At 37.3% G+C, this 18,922-nt stretch overlaps 1 protein-coding gene across 1 annotated transcript in view; it reads right to left on the minus strand.

Moving 5' to 3' along the window:
• Positions 1 to 7,623: 7,623 nt before the first annotated feature.
• The window catches only part of BICD1 (bicaudal D homolog 1 (Drosophila)), a 99,281-nt gene continuing 87,982 nt past the window's right edge, over positions 7,624 to 18,922 (minus strand). The window contains exons 9-10 of the mRNA XM_009995213.1: positions 13,053 to 13,128; positions 7,624 to 7,711 (exon numbers count right to left, since the gene is read on the minus strand). Of these exons, the coding sequence (XP_009993515.1) occupies positions 7,624 to 7,711; positions 13,053 to 13,128 (164 nt within the window). The remainder of the gene's footprint in view (positions 7,712 to 13,052; positions 13,129 to 18,922) is intronic.

The raw sequence follows: 18,922 nt of genomic DNA on the forward strand, positions 1-18,922 counted from the left end.
TTTTGAGCTCAACCTGAGTTGCTTGTGGCCTCTCAGTGTTTTATGGTGTTAAGAGAGTCAAACTGTGGCTGCCTTTGGGTATAACTGGCTGTGCTCTGTATTCCTCTTAAATGTAACTGCAGGATTTATCAAGGGAGGTATCCAGAAAAAAAGACTTGCAGTGGCAGTCAATGTAAACTTTAGTTTCAGGATCTTCTCCACTATCATCTGGCATATTTTTATTGGGAAAAAAATAGTTCATTTGTCAGAAATTACCTCCTGCTCCAGAACACAGATTCAGTGCTTCTCAAGGGAGATAATACACAGGCATTTTCTTTGGAAACAAAATAAATGTTTTTTTGAGGTTTTGTTTTGTTGGGGTTTTTTTAGCCAAGACTATTTCAGTGACCTTACTCAATACCCTTGCCTCTCAGAGAGCTGCACAAGATGAGCTGAAAGAGTGATACAGAAGGGAAAGGATCAATATAGGTTAGAAGTTTCTCAAATCAACTTTGCCATGAGAATGTTCAAAAAGGGGGCAACCCTCTGTGAAACTGCTATTAAAAATACACTGAGGAAGAAAAGTCTGCTTTTCCCTTTTCTTTTTTTTTAAGTTCTCAGAACCCTTTTTGAAATCAATGGGGAGGAACACCAGTGTAAGAAGCAGTCACACTTCAGCTAAAATGATCACATAACACCATTGCCAAAGGCACTTCTGCAATGAACACAGACAAGGTAGAAGAACTCCCCCTGCTAGATAAAGAAAGGGAAGAACTTAGACAAGTAACAGGTCTTGAAAAAGCATTTCTGTCACCATGCACAAATCCTGTTATTACCCAAAGCACCTTACCAGCCAGCCAAAAACAAAGCCAGCCCTGCAATTGTTCCCATTGAGTCAAATACCACAGCAGGCTTGGAGGCACAATCCTTCCTCCATGCTCTTCCCCTCTCCTGGACCATGTCAGAAAGCTGGACATTTGCTGCCTCTCAGGCACCCTGGCAGCAGCGAAGGTCACTGGAGGAACTGCAGCAGCCTCCTGCACTCCTGGACCACTACAGGACTGGCTGCTAGGGCAGGATTTTGCACTCCTGGCTGTCAGAGCCAGGCTCTTCCACAAGGGAAAAGGATGTTTCCTGCTTTAAAAATCAGGTATGGTGCTCTGTACTGTACTCAGCATTCCCAAGCTGATTCTGTGCCGGCTTCAGCTTTTCCTTTGCTTTCACATCCCCCTGAGGGTACAGATTTGCATCTTACAAAGCATTCGTGTACTGAGACTTTATGCAGATGTTGCAGCATTTCAGAGATTTCTCAAATCAGTTGGAAACACGACATGGGGAAGCCCTACTTTAGTATCTGCCTCAATCTCAGAAAACAGAGGAAGCATCTTTGCTTTAACTCTGATTCCCTTTTCTTTTAGTATTGGTTTCCCTTCTCAATTTCCTGTCTGATACCTTTCAAACATACATTTATATATCCTTAAGAAGTAAATAAATGTAAAAGTATAAGCCAAGCCAACTCACTGCAAACTGATGTAAACACAAGTAGACCAGACAGCGTAACATTAAATGAACAAAAATGGCCAGTTTATTTACTGGAACAGTTATGCATTACACTGTAATTTTAATTGGAACATAAAGATGTAAGAATCAGTATATTGGCTTCTTTTAATTATTTTCTTCAGCACTAGAGTGTTGTTCCCAACCATTTGACTGCATGATCATATTACACATGTACAAGCACAGATTTTATGAATCCCTCACAAGGCATTAATCTAGGATTGTCTACAAGGACAAGGAAGAGTTAACATGGGAATTACTTCAATTTTAAAAACAAAGGATGCTTTTTTGGAAACAAGAATTATTAAACTTTTTTGCTTTTAGCATAAAGTAGCAACAAGAAGAGTTTCCAATATTCAGTCTTTAGCAAATGAACATATATACTTTTATATTCTTCACCACCTAGAAACACTCCATCATTTAACCCCAAGAAGGCAGGACAACATAATGTCAATTCAACATAGGAGTAGCTGAGTTATTACAGCAGTAAACATACAGTATACAAATTTGTGTTTGCCACAGACTCCACCAATGTTAAAATTCTTTTGAAAGGAACACAGCAATCTGTATGGTTTGTTAGATACAGAACATCATGCAAATGAAAACATTCAATAGATTACAAAAGTCACAAAAGTCAGTTTTCTCTTTTTTTCTTCTTTTTGTTTTGTTTTTTTTTAATTGTTTACAAAGGATCAAGTTAATGAACCCTTTAACAGTCAAACCACAGGGCTGAAAATCAATAGGGCAATAACTAATAAAATGGACTTAATTTATTCACTGGCATAGCACACATAGCCATATCTGTGAACAGGAGGGGAAAAAAACCAACGGAAACAACAAAAAAGAGAAAGCTAGATTACTCTTACTTCTTCACAGCTGCTAAAACAAGAACTCAGCTATCAAGCCAGTCTACTTGAAACTGTTATCAATCACTTGTGTTTATTGCTTTCCAAGATATTTTTTAAATCCAATAACCATATACTCAATGAAAACTGTTTAACGCAGATTACTAATGCTGAGAAAAAACATACACTCTTCTCCACTCTTTCTTTTACAGCAAATCATAATAATTAAAACAAATAAGAGAGTTTTGTAGTAAGACATTTTTGAAACACAAGGCCCTATCACCCAGAGTCTGCCTGCACATTAAGTCCAGTCATGGAATATAAGATTTTTTCCCTTTACCTTTTGTCAGTTTGTCACTTGGCTGCCATCAGGTTTCACAAAGGGGATTTTAAAGAACTGCACAAGAAACCGATTAAAATCCAATAGAGATGAAGCCAGGCACCTCAGAATGAAAGATACAGACTCCTGTGATAGTCCTCTTGCCTTTCGAGCAGGACAAATATGCAGATCACACCAGAAATAAGAATCTTCTAGCTTAGCTATGGATATGGAAAAGCTACATGATGTTAAGAATCTCATGCACACATTTTATGTTGCATATTTAGATGCATCTGTGCCTGAAAGTGAAAGGCGATTGTTGTTTTTTTTTATTTTCTTTTCCACAGGATGCTTAATTATGCTAAAAAAACCCCTAATGGCTAAAAAAAAGTCTGAATGTTGTATAACCCTTTCAGACTCACTGCACACACAGCAAAGGAAAATTGAAGAAAACTGATGACTGGAATTTTCAAAGAGGTAACTACAGCAATTATCCTTCAAAGGTAAAACATCAGTGCCCGCTGTTCTCAAACCAAGATTTCTGAAGTACAAAAGAAAGAAGTTTACTATAACCTCAGTGGATATGCATCTTCCTCCAAAGAAAGGAACAGACCTCAGAAGGGCTGATAAAATCTATACTTTATCAATCCAGCTATAGTAGAATTGATAGCAGAACTACTACCTTTGGTCTTGCACGCTGAACAGTAAGTTCAGTATCAAAATAAGGGCCAGACTCATGGGTGTTGCTCCCAGGGTGATGAGGACCAGGTCATATTTTGCTAACTGCTTACTTAAATATTTGCAACATAATTATCATGAGCAGCCTTTGCAGGTAAGGTCATTTTTCATAAGAGAGGTTATATTTCAAAACATAATCTCCTTTCTGTTCACACGTAAGTATGGCAAATGGCTTAAATAAGTTCACCATTTTTAAAAAATAAAAAAATAACGGAACATTACCTTGGCATTAAAACTTGCAGCATTACCTTAATTACAATTTCACTCTAGGAACCCTTCTGTATAGCTATGGTTACATTAATTTACTGTGAAAAATGTGGATGGAGAAATCACAGAGATGCCAACCTGTCAATCAGATCAACCAGAAAGAATACCACTATTGCCTCCAGCTAGAAGGCAGAAACTTCTATATGATTATCTTGCATAATGGTAGTATTTCCTCTTTCTGTAAAATCTCCATTTGTCTTCTGATTGATAGAATATACATTTTCCAAACTATTATGTTTTACAATGTATTTATTAATATTTTTCTGCCCTTCTATTAACTTTTTATTTTTCTTTTTTCCCCCACATATTCCTATATACTGAATTTCCAGAAGTGGATCATTTCACTAAACAAGGGATATTTTTTCACTATATTAGAAAAAAAAAACAACCCAAAATGCCCCAGAACTGAATAGACTATTCCAAATCCAAGGAAATTTCAAGGCCATCATAGAGAACAAAAGCTGCATTTCAGATACTAAAGTATCTGAAGTTGGAGCAGGATTTGAATTTCTTTTTTTACTGTGTAGGACGTATTTCAGCCTTTCTGAGTATACCCAACTGTTACAAAATATATGTATACTTTTTTCTTAATCTTAAAAAATCAGGATATATGTCAATACATCATGAATTTATTTTATGGGGCAAAATAAAATATTTTGCATAAAAAACAGGCTTTTGTTTCTGGTTTTGTCTGCATGTAAATATTTCCTACAAAATCTCTCACAAAGTTATATATTTTCTATCACTATGTAATAAAGAACAGTTTATCATCTGAAGTTTAAGATCTGTATTTTATTTTGTACTGGTTAACTGACAAAATTGTCCCAGGGACCTACACAATTTTATAACTTACAATGCAATAACTACAGCCACATTCATACATTTAAGTTTGTTTCTAGTTCTCTTACATTTCCAACACTTAAGTTTTATTACGTATAAAAAATTTAAATCTAAAACTTAGAAATTAAGAATGTAAAGCTTAAGGGAATAAAAAATTTAATAAACCCATTTATTTCTATAAAACGGGGCTACAATTTCTATGCTATTGGATGCTCTTTCATAACTCTCAATCCACATGGACATACCAGTATAATGTTTCAGTTTCTCAAAGTTGCTCTGCATATCACAGCTGGAAACAAATACACTTCTAAACAACAGTTCTGATACCATCTTTTTTTTTTCCACTAAATTTGTATTTGTAGAGAAAATAAATGTATTTCACTGAATTTCTGTTTAACTTAAATTCAGGGAAAATGTGTTTGATTTTGATATGAAAATAGGAAAAACTATTCCAAGCGCAGGCTGCAGCAACTGTATTCAAAATGCAATCCAAATTATGTTGTTTTTCACAATTTATAGTGGCTGTCTTTGTTGAACACAGATGTGGCCACTGTATGATATTAACACACCAGACTGACAGGCCAGGAATTCTGAGATGCTTTTTGAAGGCGGCATTTGCCTCAGACAAAACGTTAGGATTTTAAAAATAAAAATAAAAATCACAGCCAGTCTCAGTGTCAGACATGATGATAGAGCTGAACAAGGTTTCACTTGACCCTTCTTTGACAAGAGAACACGTAGGTTAAGTATGATACTGAACAGCAATGTAAGTGTATATGAGAAGAGCCACACAAACCACATGGAAACCAAAGACAAAACACTGCCGAGTGTTGTCTGTTTGATCTGATCAGAATTGGATATCACTTTCTTCCCATTTTCTCCACCTCTGACTCTGAATGTTTTGTTACAGTAGCTCAGCTGCTTTGCCAAGGTCACACGACATACGCTGTTGATGACATAGAGTATTTTTATTTACAGCACCTTTGTTATTGGTACTACGGTAATAATGATTTGTTAGGCACACTGAGTGGTCACTGATTCTTTCCTCTGCTGATGTTTCGTGTATTGTAACATTTGGTAAGCACTCTTGCTATCAGAAGACTGACCACATTTTCTCAGATTCAGGCAGAATATGAAAGAATTATTCCAACCACACCTGCAGCAATTTTTTTCCCCAGCTGCTCTGTACCTTAGGCTGTACTATGTTTTCCACTTGTAAGTCATACGTATGCTGCAGAGAAGGAATAAAGACATGTGGAAATACCTAAGCCTTTCTTCTGTAAATAAATTAAGGCCACCTGACAAAGCAAGGAGTCTGCTAGCTACCAACAAGTAGGCAGGTAGGCAGTACTTCACTTTCCTAGCTGATGACCAGACGGGACGCCCGTAGGTGCTGAACCACAACCCCCTACTTAGCTGCTTGCCTTGCTGTCAGGTACTGTGCAAAATAAATTCCTCTAACCTTGGTTTGTTGTTTTTTTTTTTCTGAAACTCACTACTTTTTAAGAAAAAAAATCCAGACTTACTCAGCTTTTACAGGAAGGAATCTTTAACTAGGAACACTGTGCACTGTTGCGATAGAGTCTGCGTAGTGTAGATCACCTGAGTAGTTGTCATAAACTGACAGGAGCTAAGGTTCTGTGTCTGTTGATTTTTGGCAAGGAAAAAATGCACTATAGTAAAGTCTTACTAACTTTGATCCACACCATTACCCCTACCTGCATGAGTGCTTTCACCACAGAGTACTTCACACAAGCTGAATACGACTTTGCCATTCATACAAGCCTTTCACAGTAAGGCCTCAAGCTAGTATCCTGAATATGGGAGTGGGAGGAAAGAATGTTTTTAATTAGCACACAGCATTTTACCTATTTTAGATTTACTTTCTCAGATACCAAATAGAAAGTAACCCCAAAAAACAGCACCAATTCATCTACTTGTCAGAAATGCAAAAAGATAATTACAACACAAGCAAACAACTGAAAACAAATCAATACATCATCCTTTTGTCTCCTTCTTAGGCTTAATAATTATCTTTCAGTGAAGAGATAAACCAAAATCAGAACCTAGTGTAATAGGAATTAAAAAAAACAAGTGCATAAACAATATCAGTGTAGCAGCAAAATACATAGTCATTACTAACATTCCAATTCAACCCATTTCCAACATTTTTGTGCAATAAAAATTGGCCATATGCTGGCCAATGCAACAAGCCTCTTTTTAATATTAACACAGTCATTCTTCACTTAAGCTATTTCTGCTCGTTTTTTAAAAATAAAATCAATTAAATACAACTCTCACAAAAAAGAAAAAGATACTGTATTTTATAAACACAAAATTTTGGTGCAAATAAAGTCAGAAATAAATATCACACCCTTAATGACAAAAGGAATTTGAACTGGTTCCTATGGCTAAACTTAGAGAATGTGAGGGTAGGATATTTGTAACATTTTTTTTTTTCTTTTTTTTCTTTTTTTTCTTTTTTTTCTTTTTTTTCTTTTTTTTCTTTTTTTTCTTTTTTTTCTTTTTTTTCTTTTTTTTCTTTTTTTTCTTTTTTTTCTTTTTTTTCTTTTTTTTCTTTTTTTTCTTTTTTTTCTTTTTTTTCTTTTTTTTCTTTTTTTTCTTTTTTTTCTTTTTTTTCTTTTTTTTCTTTTTTTTCTTTTTTTTCTTTTTTTTCTTTTTTTTCTTTTTTTTCTTTTTTTTCTTTTTTTTCTTTTTTTTCTTTTTTTTCTTTTTTTTCTTTTTTTAATATTGGCTTAAGTCTCTCATTTTCAGAGGTAAAGCCAAGCAGCTGGGAGGAACATTTTTGTCAAGATGTTATATTTCACTACACTTTAGTTGTGATAGTAAAGTTTGAATACAATCAGAGGAACCATAAAAAGTCTTCTTGATAGGTTGGGCTCTGTGCTTTGTGTTCTTCTTCTCAACCTTCCCTCAGTCGCCAGAGCAGGGGATATGAATCCAGACTTGTCAATCCAGCAACAAAGCAGGATTGTTACCGGCTTGCTGGGAACAACCCCAACCTTTGTTGCATGAACTCCACTCTGTTTGCATTTTCTCTTACATTGCATATGAAGATTAGGGGTAAGGAGGAGGCTTAGAGAGACAGCTGAGAGGGGCACACTGAGAGCTGGAATGTGGCTGCTCTTCTGGAAGAGCATTAGGACTGAAAATTAAAAAGAAAAGAGAAAAAGTGCTTAAAATACAAGGAAAACTTTTTACACGCATGTAAACAGTACAGGGCTGGAAACAAACTTTAAAAGGGGCTAAAAACTCATCTCTAAATCTGTATCCTCAGGTACTCAGTACATAAAGAAAATCCTCAGTCCACATTCATTGACACCTGGATGCATACATGAACTGCCATGGAAATCCTGCTCACCAGCTCATTTACACAATTGCTGTTTGCATCCTCTGATTAAAAATGCTGTGTGGATAAACGAATGCAGGTGCAAAATGGGGAAGCAAATTTGAAGGACAAAATACAGTTGCCATCTCCATGTCAGCACTAGAAATGTTCTGTATGCAACTGATTAATATTTTTGCAGTGAAGGACAGTGTGACAGTGCCAGGTTTCATCACTTTGTGAAAATGTGATGTTTTATTAAACTTGACCTATTTACTAGTACATTCATACAAATATGGTGTAACCTTCCTCGTTGGGCCGCATAAGCATTACATATTTTGTAATCTCACACTTCCAAAGGGTGGGTTTTCTTGTGTTTTATTTTCTTTCAGTTTTGTGCTTTGAATCCCCTTGGATTTTGTCACATACTTTTGTCATTTGACTTTTTGTGTAAAATTTGACTGGTAACAGCTTTCACCTCTTAGGCCTCTAAATGTGAATTTATAATGTACACTGTCATGTCATGTAGGGAGGTCTGAACCAGCAAACAGGGTGGGGCTGGAGCAGCAGCCTGAGGGGCAGCTAACACAAATAGAGCACACTGCTTGGTGCAGAGTTCCAGGGTGCTTCTGCTGGAAAAGCTTAGGGTACATAGGTTTGCTCATTTAAAGGCAACTCAGCAGTAAACTACACTGCGGTAGGCAATGTGGGCAGAGCTTAAGTGAGTCCTCAGATGTGGCCTATCTTGTTTTAAAAGGCTGACCTTCAGCTCACCTTGCTGATGTCAAGCTAAGTGACAGCCTTTAAAATTCCAAGGAAAGAATGTGGCAAAATAAGATACCAAAACAGAATTCATGTAAAGGCAATTTATTAAAAAAAACCCACAAAAACAAACAAAAAAACCCAAACAGAAAAAAACCCCAACAAAACAAAAAAAAAACCAAACAAAACAAAAAACCCAACAACAAGAAACACCAAAAGAACAAACCACAAAAAACACCAAAAAACATTTCTTTAATGTGTCTTGTGTCTGGGAAGAGTTTTTCCCTACTGCTTCAAATGCTCTACAGCCTTGAAACTATTCCAAACTTCCAAGCATGATATATGATGAAGCACAATAATTTATATTCCTGTCTTCAGGAAAATTAGCCTTTTCCGTTTTCCTTCTTTAGAAACTGTGCTACTACATATTATCTCTGCAGCACAGACTATTGGAGTGTTGGCAGAAGGAATGCAATTAGTCTATTGCTGGAAATTAATCAATTTGAAATGCCAGAGGTATTTGAAAATCTGCCACTGGAAATGCCAGTGGAAAATGTCTGTAGTTACTCATATAGCATTTACTTAGGGAGACAAAGAAAAGACATTGCACTTGCTTGAAGAGAGGAACAAGTGTGCACCATCACCACTAAGAAAGTAGATGGCCACTTGCACACTTTCAAATCAGAGAAGCCTAGAAGACGATAACCACAAAACCACAGGAATTAACAGTCCTTGCACCTCTGGGCTTATTTAAAGATCACAGAATTGTGTGTCTTAAGCTAGATTCTGTTTCACCATGATGCTCATGAGTATCAGTTTTCTGATTGCAAAATGGCTGGTGAGAGTGGGTTACAGAAGCTCACAAGATTTCATTTTGTGCTCAGCTGTCTGTGTAGGTCAGTCCCACACTGTTTAATGCTATGGACTATGACTCCTCAGTTTCCATATAAATTCAGTCTAACCCTAAGCACCTAGGCATAAATATTTAATCTAAAATACTTTCTTGAAACAAAGTAGTTTGACTCATTTAATCAAACACTCTAAAACAACACCAAACTTGCCTAAGTAATTCTTTCCATTGCTGTAACTATCTCTTTCTTTTGCATATTCTGCCACTTACAGATGCAGATACAGCTTCTAAAGAGGGAACTGAATGGGATCTTTTATGTTCTCCCTTCAAATGAGTCTGTCAGGAATGACTGCAGACTGGTCCAAAAAGTCTGCATTTATTCTCAAACTTACAAACTCATCAAAAGCCAGCTCCTGGCTTCAGCATCTCCTAGGTTTTCGAGATAGGCTTAGGAGGAGCACTATTCTTAATTCCTTCTTTTTTGAAGAAGACAAACAAGGAGGGGCTCATGTTACCCTAAAAAGACCACCTTACTCTCCTCCTTTCCTTGCTGCCCCATTCCTTTTTTTCAGAGAACTTCTGTAATTGTCAGAAAGGACCAGAAACTCAGCAGACATTTTCCTTGCTCATTAGCAGAGATTTGTTTGTCTTTTGGGGCTTCCTTCTTAGCTTTAAAAAGAAGCAAAACAAGATGTTCATGCTCCGATGGAGAGGACTGATGAGGAAATGGCCACAGTGAAGACTAGTTATGTACAGCAATGGCCTGAAAGAGGACCTCTTTGAGACACATGAGATTCTCCTTTACACAAATATGCACAACCATAATAATGTTTTGGCATGACCTTCAGTACAAAGTCAGCCCTGCCTGCAAACACTGTAGTACAAACTCTCCTAGACTAAGCTCAGATTAGGAAGCATTTTGCTTAGAATTTTCTCTTTGTGGAAATTCTGTGTTGCTTCTCACTTTGAAATAAAAGCTCATTTCTATGCACAGAAGAAATATAAAACTTTGTCTCACCATTCCCTCTTTCAACTAATAATAAATAATAGGGGCATTGGGAAGAGAAAAATATTACAAGGTTATAAAGTGCCATTGCAGCAACATATATACATCCATCATTTTTGCTCCTAGTGCACTTCAATCTTGTCCTAACACTCTACTGTTATATCATCCTTTCTTCAGAAAAAAAGCATACATCCAGTTCAACAATGCAGATTACTGTAGCAGTATATATACAAAAATTTCATCAGAACTGGCAAGTGACACGTGGCATGCAGTGTGCTTTTTAAGGTGGTAGAGGTGATCGTGGCAGCAGGTCCTGGAGCTGAGCTATCAGGCACATTGACAATGGTGGGCAATAGAGGATGGCAGGTGAAACTAATAACACGAAGCAACAGGAAGACATGGAAGAACCTGAAGCTGTTGACTATTAACTGAGAATAAGGAAGAACATTGTTACACACTCCCCACAGGATATGTGCAGCTTTTAAAACATTTGGTTTTAATAGCCATTTTTGTAAACCTCTCTTTAAAGGCTGGTATCATTGGGGGACCTATTCATTCAGTTGATGAATGAAGTCTGTGTCATTTTTTGTGTTAGTATTATTGTCTGATTTCAAGTACCTTTTTCTTTTTTTTACTCCATAGCATTCAAAATGCTAATCATGTATTTCTAAAATCAATTGGAAAATAGCATGCAAAGCCCTTCAATGTTAGTAAGTACTCAGTTCTCTGTCTTAAAGACACGATTCACATGCAATATTGTCCAGCATTGATTGTAACTGTAACAAATCAGCAATGGAAAATATAAACAGAGCAGTGATATTTTCAGAATGCAGCCATTTTGCATGTAGTAATTTATTACCTGATTTTTAATTAATTTCCTATGTTTCATGAAGTGAAAGATTTTTTATTAAAGGTTAATATTCATATAATTTGCAGTATCAGGTCTTTTCAGTTTTTTGTTTTTATTAATATAAAAATTAGGTCTAGAATTTGGCCTCTGATAATGACAACAAGGTTTTCACTGCATTCAACAGAAACCTGAATATGGTCCAAAGACACAGACTTTTAAATATTGGAAGATGGTATTATTTTAGTTTTGTCAAATATAGTTCAACAGACAGGTAGCTACAAATGCTAGGGAAGGGTGAACATAATCCAGTAATTTTCAGAGTAGGCCTAGATTTGCTTGCTTCCCTCATACTCCTGGACCTAGACATTGAGGTGATGCATGGAAGGCAAAGGGAGACTTTCATGCAGTTCACCCAAGTCTGTGCACTGGAATCTGTGCACTTTCACATTTACTAGGAAACCCAGAATTACACAAGACCCACTTAAAATTCAGGATAGATAAGGGATGAGGGAAACCTCTCCGTATTTTATGTTAAAGTTCAGAGTGAATCCATATGCATTGTGGTCAGGCATCTTAACTAGTTTGAGCATGATTAGACAGAATGCAGAAAATATCTGTGTGAATTACAAGTCTTAACAAGCTGTTGTTTAATACTGGGTGAAATGCCATTGAGAGGTCACATTACTGAATGAGTAATGTTAGAGATTTAAAAAACAAAGAACACCTCTCTTTTAAAATGGGTGACTCCAGGGCTGGGCACAGCTTTAATCTGCCTCATTTGGCAATACATGATTGAAAGCTTGTGTGCCATGCCAGGAGAGACTATCAGGCAGTAAGGAAGAGCAGTACAAGCTCCCATCTTCCTCTGTCTGATTTAGAAAATCTGACCTGCAATAAATCTAACTGGTTCTTTAAGTGCCTTTGAATTTTACTCCAGATTTCAATTACTCTGTTTAAAGCACTCAACAACTTATGCCATCCTGCTGACTTGCATTAAATCTGTTATTACTCATCACTGCTTTGCAAGACTGCAGCTAATGTGGCTGAGTGCTAATATACCAAAATAGCACATTGTTTTCACTTTGCTAAAAGAATATCAACCTAGTGGTAAGAAATAACAGTCATTTGAAAGTCGATAGTTCAGCAAAGTGTACAAGCATGTGTTGTTTGGATGTGATTTGGCCTTTGCACCACCTACAAGCAAGGACACCAGGAGGTTACTTTTAACAAGAAGATTAAGAACTGACTGTGGTGGGCCCGAGTTTCCAGGTCAGGGAGAGCTTTCTGAGAAGTGCCTGCTAAAATCTCACAAATGCCTTTAAGTTGCCACCTTACATAAGGGAAACTTCAATTACCTCTAAAATTTAAATGTTTTCAATTTAAGTACATTTAGCTAGCAACAAAATAAAATTATTAGTACTGTGGTATCATTGAGAAGCTGACTGCATGAAAAGACCAAATTAGAACTGCAAGATCCAGCTGTGCATTCTTCTCCATATTTTTACATAGAATTGTGTGAATGCTGCAATTCATGTTTGTACTGTCACTGCAGAAATTATCACTGTTCCTCAGGGTGTTAAAAGTTTGCTTTTAGTGAAGAATTGTGACGAAGAGCCTTTGGGTAAGGAAGAGGACAGGAGTTGCAGACGTGCATGCACCTATGTGCAAAGAGAAAAGAGTTAGTGAAGTTTACCTGACAGTCTGGCAATCTGGCCCCCTGGCTAGTTGTGAGCCGTGTGGCGGTATGGAGGCAGCAGGCTGCTGACAATCTACAAGAAACTGATAAATTAGACATATATACAGAGAGATTACAGAGCAAGGGGTTAGTAACAGTAGTACACAGGCTACGCATCTGATGGAGAGATTTAGTGAGGAATGTGCTCTTAGTTCCTTATCTGACAGAAACACCTTTTTTTTTTTTTTTTCCTGATAGCAATAACATAAGTTGTTGCCCTTTTCTTTTCACAAGAATCAGTGAAGACATTTTTGTTTGTCTTCCCATGGCATTGGCAAATCTTTGTTTGAACGGATAGCAATAGTGGGCTGCATTCAAGATCTGGGTTTAAATCTTATACTCATCATTCTTTGCTTACATCGAGTATAAAAAGGGTCACTGAAGCTACCAAAAATTTCTGCAGAGAACTTACATCCATTTAGCAACAATTACAGATACCATCTCATTATGGTCTTTGAGAAAAAGCTTGCAAGAAACTCTTCGCAGCTTCTAAATAGCACTTGTGAGATTATATTTTATAGGGAAAAGGGAGAAATTTATAAAGTCAGTTTTCACTCTTCTGTTTGGATCATTTTATCAACTCTCTGCCCAAGGCAGTTTTCACATTAATCACTTGGAAATCTGCATTCTAAGTCTTAATTTATTAAATAACTGTAAAGCCAAATAATCCTTTCTTGCTACATTTTTCTGTGATATTTGGAATAGGAAGACAGCTTTAAACTCAATAATATTTGCAGGACTTAAGAAAAGCAGTTGAACAAGACAACACTACTTTCTACCAAGACCTCTAGATCTTAAGATTTGCTAGTCTTCCCCACAGCAGTCTGGCCTTTCATTCCACAGCCCATATGATTCAGATTGTCAGGTCCTTTCAAACATTAAAATCTATGGGTGAAATTCTGACCATCTGGAAAACTACTGGAGATCCCTTTTTGCCTCCAGCAGGCTTTGCAGATTTATCATCCTCCTCTCTGACTGCCTCAACCTGGCTCTTCAGTAGGAAGGAATCTTATATGAGACAGGAGAAGGAACCTTAAAAATGAGACAACTAGTCTTCATATACTTGGAAAGAATTTAATTTTGTCTTTTTTCAATTGGTTGCTACTTAAAGCTCCAAACCATTAATCATTTCTGTTTACAATGAGGATGCCTACTCTTTGTCTCAATCAAGTGGAAGACTGCGTAAATGATGTGCTGTCATGAGTCTTGAGATGACATCAGGTAAAATGCAGAGCAACATACCTTCCAAACAACACTGAGCATCATCTCTAGTATCACAACACTGCCCTTTCATAAAAGCCCAGAGTTCTTCTCCTTATTTCCTATGAAGTACTGACCTCCGGTGGGCGGAAGCAAGTGTACCTAAATCAGTAGTTTCTTACTGCTTCAGCCAAGAAGAGAGGGTTTTGGACCTATTTTCAACTGTATAGGTAGCTACGTCAGAAAAATACATGCACAGTTTCCACCAGAAATGTAACAAGAAAGGATTCTTTGCCTTTCTCTTATTTACTGGGATGGTCATTACAGGCCTCAGTACATCTTTTAGCTGAGGAGTGCAAGAGTTTGCAATGTATTTGAACCACAAATAGAAAGGTCTGTCATTTCAGCACAAAGCTCAATTAAGAGGAAAGGTACCTGGGGGGAAAGACAGATCAGGCTAACTGCAGAAGAGAAGTAATTGTATATTAAAAAAAATAATAATTAAAAAGTTTATTTTAAACAAATAAATTTGCAGAAGTCCAAAGCAAAGTCATCCCTCAACAGATTTAATATATATAGAAGAAATTGTTCTGACAGGCTTTGCCAGAAAAACACAAATGCCTAATTTATGATCCTGTTCTAATATCTCGAACATCCTGCAAATATTTTATGATGCCTCTTCATCTGCTAGACTTTGCAGAATGTGTGAATAGAGAGCCAGATTCTGCAAGCATTATGTAACCTGGATAATAACTACTTGATGTGAGCAAACTCCCTCAACTTCACCTGAAATGACAGTTCTAGCTGGCATCAGCAGTGCTCACACAATCTGGCTCACACATCAGTATGAAAAACTTAGTGATCCACATGACTTAAAATGGCTGAGTCATCCTCCTACATGCTCCAGCAGTGAAGTTTTTGAGGATTATGCTAGGAAAGAGCTAAGCAGAATGCATATGGCTTAAATACACATATTTCAAATTCAAAGGAGCTCTTATCTACTTACGGCCAAGTAGCTGAGCCAGAGCTAACTTTAGTCCTTATATATTTAATCCTTTTAAGTATTTTAGAGGGTCTATAACCCTGTTCTCTAATGACATGACAGCGAAATACTATGGAACAGGAAGTAATTTTAAAGGTGAAAACTAGAAGACAGCTTTAATTCCTTCCGTTCTACTAAAGAACACTTGTCTCTACCAAATGAATGTTCGTGTATTTCCAAAATACTGTGTTGAAGGTTCAAAGATGCCTTTATGAGTTCTGTGCTCAGTGTCACACAGCACAAGGAAAGACAGATATGCTCTCTCCTACTAAGAAAAAAAATAAATTAATTAAAAAAATACCTTGGAAAATGTTTGTTCCCAGTATTTTTCAAAAATCAGGGAGTGTCATTTAAGCTACAGAGTGACAGGAAAGTCTGCAATTTGTGTAGAAGACACTTGAGGGACAGACAGAGCTTATACTTTCTTGTCTTCAGAGAACACCACCAACAAAATTTATCAACAAGTTATTAACTACAGACTCTCTCTTTTCTCTGTCATCTTCAGTTGCTGTAAGGAAATAAACTACTGGCAGCAGGGCATGAGCTGCCTGATCTCTTAAGAGCCCTTTTACAATTCTATCAACCTATAAGCAAGAAATTAAGTTCAGTGACCATTTCAACCACATAAGGCAAAGGGGAGCTATTATACACAAAAAATTAATATACCAGTTTTAAGTGATACCAGCAGGACTTCAATCTGTACCCAGTTCTATGCATCCTTTGGACTTTTGAGGCTTGACTCGTGCTGTGTTTTAGGCCTGTTCTGAATTTCCAGTTACTGACATTTGCTGGCAATAGTGGTGAAAAGGGCTCGGAGATTTCCTCTCTCACAGATTAGCCACTGCTGATTTTCCTTTGGAATCTAATGCCCAGTCCTAATTGGACTAATCAGCTCCAGAAGTAAGAGCATTAAAAATACCAAGCTCAGAGAAGCTACATCTGCTCATATGAGAACTGAATGTGCTGCTAGAAATTATCTGCTGAGAGCAAATATATATATAAAAAAAGAGTATTTTCCTGTGCTTCCCTTTGCCTCAGCCACAAAAACTGCATTTCCCTCATGTCACAAGGTGTGCTCTGCCCTCCAGTCTAAGAACTGGGTGACTACAAAAACAAAGGCCTACGTAACTGGGTTATGAGTGTCTAGGAAATGGGCATGCCTCCTGTTGACATCAGCAATGTCCCCAGTGAGAATGCTATGTGCAAGCACTTTCAGTCCCACCTGCTCAGGACCCAGCAGACTGCAATGGAACACTTCAGAACATGTTGACACTCTGTAATTAACCAACCTCTCCATAGTGCTGTAAGAAACTGAGACTAGTAAGAATCCTAAGATAAGAATTGGGGGCGTTGTGAATGAGTAACTGATACATAAAATACTTTTAACTGTGTCTAGTCCTGTTAATCGACAGAGAGGTTTTTTGCTTTTATCTGAAAGGGTAAAATTGAAAGTCAAACAACAAACCGATCCATTTTTTTACAGGTAATGTTACATATTTGGTATTTCTGATATGGAAAATCTCTTCCTAATTAAAAAAACAGTTATCATTAAAATTATTATGATAAAATGTGAGACTGAGGCTTTTTAAGTCCTCTAAAACAAACTCTCTTTAGCATTCTGTTGACCACTCCAGGACAGCAGAAAGTCCTCCTTTCCTAGCTAGTTTTCAAGTCATTTCACTTTGTATCATGCTACCCAATGTCAATTGAACTTGCTCCATTAAGTCTGAGAAATTTGATAACATGTATATGAAGATGTTATTGACAATTTACTTGAAAAGAGAAGCTGTCTCCATTTATATGGTAATGAATTGTTTTCTTCCCTGAGATGTCAATGTAATGGGAGAGAATGAATGCTTAATAGCATGGGTCAGAAGTATTGGGCGAAGAACAAATCATTACTTTCCTAGTCATGCAGAGGCAGAAACATGTTGCATAACACAGCAAATCCTACAGTAAATCAATCTTCTCTACTCAAAGGTGAGCAACAGGGAAAATTTCCAAATCTGAACTTGAGATGTCAAGAAGAATGGGGCAGAGGGTACTAAAACACTCACCTGCTTTGCTGAGTTGAGATTTGTAGAGATGATTTCAAACTATAATCTGACAGGATGGGAAAAGTCCCAAAACTGTTTGTGTCCAGAGGTGATGGGGACATAAGTTTATACACTTATTTGACTAGCTGGTTTCACTTACAATTTATCTCTGTTTTTCTAGTGGATGCCAAGAAAACTTTGACCTTAAGGCAAAGAGGAACTTTAAGTGGTAATGGTTATCACAGAGAACAGTTGGTGAGAGAACAGCCGTGACTTGCCTTAGGAAAAAATTATGAACAATGGTACAGGTCAAAGATCAGAAGAGTGTCTCCCTTCTCGTACTTCCAGAGTCAGTTTGGGTCTGGAAATAACACAGTTACCTCTGCCCTATTAACAGCCCCAGAGGGTCATTCTGCCAGCTAGCAAGCTGGGTGCAACTCTTGTGTTTCTGCAGGCCATCCCTGGAAGGAGAGGACTAGGGTGGAGCAACCACACAGCTTCCACAGGGAAGCCAGCCTTATTAACCCCAGCCCTGGGGTTGTCCTGGCCTAGGAGCAAAACATGGAGTGGTCAGGGCCCCTGCACAGCTCCATGTCAGCCAGCCCTGTTCTGGCACAGCTATTACACAGGCAGCCTAATGGATTTCACCAGGTGCAAGTTAGCTCCTGCACAAGACATGTTCCAGTACCCAGACTCTACCCAAGTTTTACCTCTCTTAATCTTAAACTGAATAATTATTTGTTGATTTGAGATAGAAAAATTCATCATCCAAGTATCAGTTTTGGCTTACTACATGCTAAAGCAGATCAGCTATGAAATTTCTATGTGAAGTCTCACAAATTTCTAGGTAACTCAAATCTTAAACTTGTTATTCAGATAAACTTTGTGTCTTAAATTATTGTTGATTAGAGATTTTTCAACAAGAATTCATTCATCCACTACTTAGTTCTTCCTCTTCTCTAAAATGATTTGTGGAATAAAGGTAAGGAGATGTAAACATGCTGACAAACTCCCATTCAGAGTTCAGAGACACGAGGAGTATCTATGTACTGCACTAAGATGCAATAGGATGTGGGATGCATCTGAAATCCTCATCTCCTGTCATCTCTACATGCCCACTCTTTTTCTTGTAAAAGTATCCTGGGAATGTCCCACTGTGTCTACACTCCCCAGCTTCTGACACAGGTGTCTTTCTGCTCTTCCTCCTCCTCTCAGATCTTTACTTTCAGGACAAGGCCAGTCAGAGAACACGTAACAGGGAGACTTCTGCTAAATCCTTTGCAGGAGTAAGAGCAGCTGATTGAGATTATTGGAACAGGTAGCATATTAATTGCTGTTTTCTTATAGCATTTAGAAAAATGTTAGCTGTTTTGACAATTTCCACAAACCAACTCACGGAGTATCACTGACAACTTCATGCACTACCTGACAGACATGGTTTAGTAGGTCACTGATTTGATGGTTTTCCAGAACATGTCAGATTTCTTGGCTGGGCTCTGGTGAGTTCTTTTATCTATATGACAGCTACGCTATATGGAGTGTTTTTTCCT

This window comes from Chaetura pelagica, unplaced genomic scaffold (genome assembly GCF_000747805.2).
Source record: "Chaetura pelagica isolate M959 unplaced genomic scaffold, ChaPel_1.0 scaffold343, whole genome shotgun sequence".
NCBI classification, from domain to species: domain Eukaryota; kingdom Metazoa; phylum Chordata; class Aves; order Apodiformes; family Apodidae; genus Chaetura; species Chaetura pelagica.